Source organism: Raphanus sativus, chromosome 2 (genome assembly GCF_000801105.2).
Source record: "Raphanus sativus cultivar WK10039 chromosome 2, ASM80110v3, whole genome shotgun sequence".
Lineage (NCBI taxonomy): Eukaryota > Viridiplantae > Streptophyta > Magnoliopsida > Brassicales > Brassicaceae > Raphanus > Raphanus sativus.
Genome location: NC_079512.1, coordinates 32497736 through 32503098, shown reverse-complemented (window position 1 = coordinate 32503098; position 5363 = coordinate 32497736). Strand labels below are relative to the sequence as shown.

The window sequence follows — 5363 nt, the reverse complement described above, 5'->3', positions numbered from 1 at the left end:
ATGGGTAGCTTGGAGTAATTTACCTATCATGGGCCTAAATATAATTTCAGAAATAAGTTGGGCCTTAAAATATTTGATCATCTTGATGCAAGACCCAACAAGAAGCTTGAATTTCTTTCAGATCGGAAATATTTTCCTTAGTATGCTTAAATATTTAAAACAATTGACAGAATTTGTACAAAAAACTCCGTTTTTATGTAAGGACTTTTCTTACTGAAGCTTGAGGAATAGCATTCCAAAAAGGAACTGACCAAAAAAAAAAGCATTCCAAAAGAGAACCAATTAAACCCATCATCTCCCAGATAAACATAAGTTAAATTTCCAGATTGACCAACTGTATATCCAAGTAAGAGATGAGAGAGTTCCTCACAGAAGATATATATATGCATGCATAATATAGTGACGATGGCATTACTCGTAAGTAACGTAAGTGGTGACTTTAAAATGGGAATAAAGCAAGAAGATGATTTAAAAGTTTGATTAATGGAACAAGCGATGACTAAGAGTCTTGAATTTTAATTAATTACTATAATTAGTACATGAGAATTGTAGAAATAGAAGAAAGTGGTGGGGTTTAGAGCGGAAGTACCGATTACTAAGGTGTTGGACTGTCACTTTATCTGAGTTTAAGAGACTTATCATATGTTGCACAAAGAAAAAAAAGGAGACTTATCATATATATCGCATTTGAAGACCTTTTATGCTAATAATTAAGGGGACCTCACATAGTCCTTTTTTGTTCACGTAAGATTCTTATGTAGAAAAAACATAAGATTCTTGAGAAAATGAAGAAAAATACGTTTATTACTTGTTAGTGTATTAAAAACAAACTATTTCGTTACAGTTCATTTGTTTTTAACAAGAAAAATAGCAATCAATCAGAAAAGACAATTTAAAACCGATTTGCAATGGAATTGTTGTCAGAAGTCGGCAGTGTGCTTCCGCTTATGTATATATAGAGATGCATTTTGTTAACGAGCAACTATAAACTAATTTTATTTGTTTTTCTGCCATTAGGGTTAGTCTTAATCACACGCAAACAAACACTTGGGACTTGTGTATGTTACATTTTTTCTGGGGGCCATGATTAACAAAGAAGACAGGAGGCACAAGTTGTACGATAGTTTGATAACCACTTCCTAGTCTTTTTAATTATTCTGATAAGATAGAAATTCAGTAAATATACGTATTACTTACCGAATAATGATTCAACCAACGAGATATATAAGAGTGGTGAATCTAGTGACTCACAGCCACAGGGCAATGTATTTTTGGAGGTCGTCAGAAGTGGGAACATATGTTTTGGCGTGGACAAATCGGAGTAAGAAAATTTATGTTTTGTAAATATTCTTTTGAGCAGTAGCACGAACACACAAGTCAGCGAAATAGGAATCAAGAAAAAACAATGCTAAAGCATTAATTACAAGCTTATTTCATTGAAATTAGCTTTGTCATTGTCTCGTAGAGCAGAAATATAACACACTTCTGATTAGTTACCATGTGAACATATAGATGTTCTAAAAGAAATAACAATGTAAATTGCCGAATTAAAAGTCAGCAACCTTTCTTTGAAAACTAGTTTCAGAATGAAAGCAAATGAATGAACGCTTTGGCATTGCACTTCAATGGCCCAAATTTAGTTTACATATGCAACATATCAATACCGTTACACCAAATTCCTAAAATGCCATATTATTTAGAATTTGGGTCACAACTCACAACTCTATATCAGTATTTTTGAACCAAAAAGCTCTATATCAGTATGCAGGTCAATGCATATCTCGCTTTACATAGAAGTATAAAACAATGTCATTTTTGTTAAGCTTCCGCAATAACATTCACCTGACGTTAATATCATATTTAGCATACATTCTTTTATAGAAGATTTTCTTGAAACACTTCAGATCTGAATAAATAAAGCACCTAGTCACAGAATCACACGTCTGGTTAAAATTTGTGTAGATTGATACGATAAAGAATATTTTAGTTTAAATATTGAAACAAAGACTACTTTGTAAGTTTGTAACAATACCATGAACCCAAAATTGCAAGTCACCTACAAGTCGCAAGTCAGAACTGTCCAGAACCGAAATTGATATAGTGATATTATACGTGTGCACCTACGTGTCAGATACATACTCGTTTATGTTTGTGTTACCGTATCGACGACGAGATATATTCGTTCTAGTAAAAAGGTTAGTTTGTTGATATGATTTGGAGTGTTATTCTTTTTTTTTTTTTTTTTTGAACAACTATTTTGGAGTGTTATTCATTCTTTACATTATATCGTGGGACTATAAAACATACGAACCTATCACCTATGTATTTTTTACTTTGAAAAAAAAAACATGTATTTTTTTATATAGAACAAGTATTTGGGTAAAAAGCATATGAGGCGCACGTGTGATTGCGTACGTTGGCACGCACCCTATCCTTTCACATTAGTTCCAAAGTCATTTTCACCAACCAAATGCAACATCCCCAACACTCCTTTCTTTGAGCCTATTTGCGACAGATTTGACAAAGTAAGACAAAATATACTTCTTAACCTTAATCATTATATACTAGATTAATCTTATTTATGTAACCAGCTTTAATATTTTAGCTAATTAACTCCTAATTGATCAATAAAAATAGAAAATATATGAAAATGAACAACTCAATATAAAATCTAAAGGAACCATTGTATGTGTGTATAATTCATTATTGCAATAGATATTCATAGATGAAGTAAGATACAAAAAATCTTCTTCCAAAACTGTTGTAATTTCCCCATCATGACATCTGTATATACATATGTTTATGTGTACCTTAAAATATACACATATGGATAAACGAGCAATGCATAAATCTGATTTAGAGCATATATATTATTTTCTTTTTTCTGTGATTAATTATAATCTCGTGAAAAGGGTATATATATAATACTATAAGTTACAATAATTTCTGTATCTTTAATATATTCCCACAAAATAGTTAATTGTATCATCTCTGATTTGTTAAGAAAGAGCTATATATGCTATATAATGAAAAAGTTGAATATTAACAGTGAAACTATGCTTCTTTTTAGTTAATGAAAAGAAAACTTAGGGCAGTAAGTTTGTCGCTTGAATCTGTAGTGAGCTAAAATTTGTTTTTTTTAACAAGCCCTTTTACTTCTCTTGGTAAAGCTATATGTTTTTCTATAATTTCAACAGCTGTATCATATGTAATATTTAAACCACTAATATATCTTACATATCATTTATAGTATATATATATATATCTATATATTATATATGCACTCGTTTGACAAAATTGATAAATACAGGTATATATTATTTTTTATACAAATGCGTGTGCAAATTCATTTTATTTAATATCAATTTTGGGGGAAATGTCTGATCAGAAGGTTATATATATAGGTGGGTAAGCTTTGGTAAGCTTATGACATAACTTGCAAGCTGTTGAGATTTCAACCCTCAATAACTTTAATTTTCGCATCTCTCTTCCCTCCTGCTCTGTTATAATCAATCCCTTCGAACATATATAGAAATCAAACATATTATAGGCAATAACATTAACAAATAGTTAATATACGCAGTAATATTTAATGGGGAGGCAGCCATGCTGTGACAAGCTGGTGGTGAAGAAAGGGCCGTGGACGGCGGAGGAAGACAAGAAGCTCATAAACTTCATCCTCACCAGCGGCCATTGTTGCTGGCGTGCTTTGCCGAAGCTGGCCGGTCTCCGCCGCTGTGGAAAAAGCTGCCGCCTCCGGTGGACCAATTATCTCCGGCCTGACTTGAAAAGAGGCCTTCTCTCTCACGATGAGGAACAACTTGTCATCGATCTTCATGCTCATCTCGGCAACAAGTAAGCTTTAATACCTTTTTTTGGTCAAATAAGCTTTAATACCTAATCATATGATTATTCGACATCATTTTTTTATTCTCAATCTTTTGTATTTTATTTGGAGCTTAAAACTTCTCAAAATATGTTTATTTTTTACGTTAACTAAAACCAAAGACTTAAGGTAATTAAACATTTGGTTTGGATCGTGTATAGTAATGAAAATGTGTAGTACTGTCAGTTGTGGATTGTGTATATTAATTGTGCCAAAACAAACATTAGATAGTTCCAAAGAAGATGGTCAAAATAGTAGATTTTTTAAAAAACTTTAAAATAGTAGAATTGTGTAGACGAACTAATTCGTTTTACATGTATTTTTCTTTGATATAAACTTCAAGCCAAAGTAACGTCTTTCTCTTCCAAAGATATTGTTAACTTACTTTTGTCAATTTCCTTGTTTTTATATTCCAAGATTTGAACATCTCCACCAACACTTCGTATATTATTATATAAGATTCTTGTGATTCATAATTTCTAAGATTATTGGTTTACTATAGGTGGTCTAAGATAGCTTCAAGATTACCCGGAAGAACTGATAACGAAATAAAAAACCATTGGAATACTCACATCAAGAAAAAACTTGTTAAGATGGGAATCGACCCTGTGACACATCAACCTCTATGCCAAGAACCTAATAACACCAATAATCCCAAAAACCTTTCCTCGACTTCAGATGATATCTCAATGAAACCAAGGAGCGGCAGTACCAAAGAGACAAATGGCACGATTACGGAGGACGAAAGCAGCAGCACGGTTACTGGTCAAAACAGTTCCGCGGATAACGAAAATCATCTACTTAGTAACATATATAATTATGAAGAATTGTTTAGTCACTTATGGTCCGAGGAAACTCCTACCGCTGAAGCTTCGTGGAGTGATAGTAACTATGGTTTTGGTGGAACATTACATCATCATGACAACAATATGTCGGGGGCAGGAGCAGATTTTCCGATATGGTCGCCGGAAGGAATCAACGGTAAAGATTGGACGTTTCTGGATTATTGCCAAGACTTTGGTGTACATGATTTTGGGTTTTGACTCTCTCACACATGACATAATGGAAACTCTACGGAGATGAGTCACACGAACTAACTAGGATCATGTTGTATGCATACAAGTGGGATATATATATGTACATACATGCATGCAAATATAAACTCAAGGATACACCATGGTTTCCAAGTATTACACATTAGTCTATAGTGTATGTGGGGATTCGTCAAAGTCAAGGAAAGATAAGTTTAAGTCTGTTAGGTTTTGTATAGTTAATTATTCACATGTTCCCATCCAAATCCAAAGAAAGTTGTATGAAAATAATGTGAATGTATATTTTCGCTACTAAGGGTCCAACTTTAGGTTAGAATAAAACTGTGGAGAGTTTGAGACACACTGTCCTCTCCTGCATGTGTTGTATTTTTATGTTTTTTGTCTTCTCTTTATTGTATAGATTTGTATGCATGAATAATCTTAAT

At 32.7% G+C, this 5363-nt stretch overlaps 1 protein-coding gene across 1 annotated transcript; it reads left to right on the top strand.

Moving 5' to 3' along the window:
- Positions 1 to 3446: 3446 nt before the first annotated feature.
- On the top strand, positions 3447 to 5363 carry LOC108843459 (MYB-like transcription factor ODO1). The gene is made up of 2 exons (XM_018616661.2): positions 3447 to 3855; positions 4389 to 5363. The coding sequence occupies exons 1-2, from the start codon at positions 3593 to 3595 to the stop codon at positions 4927 to 4929; spliced, it is 804 nt and encodes a 267-aa protein (XP_018472163.1). The 5' UTR covers positions 3447 to 3592; the 3' UTR covers positions 4930 to 5363.

Excerpts from the sequence above, each read along its gene's own strand:
- LOC108843459 (XM_018616661.2), top strand. The coding sequence starts at position 3,593 with ATGGGGAGGCAGCCATGCTGTGACAAGCTGGTGGTGAAGAAAGGGCCG. Across the intron at positions 3,856-4,388 it reads CATGCTCATCTCGGCAACAA|GTGGTCTAAGATAGCTTCAA; the intron begins GTAAGCTTTAAT and ends GGTTTACTATAG.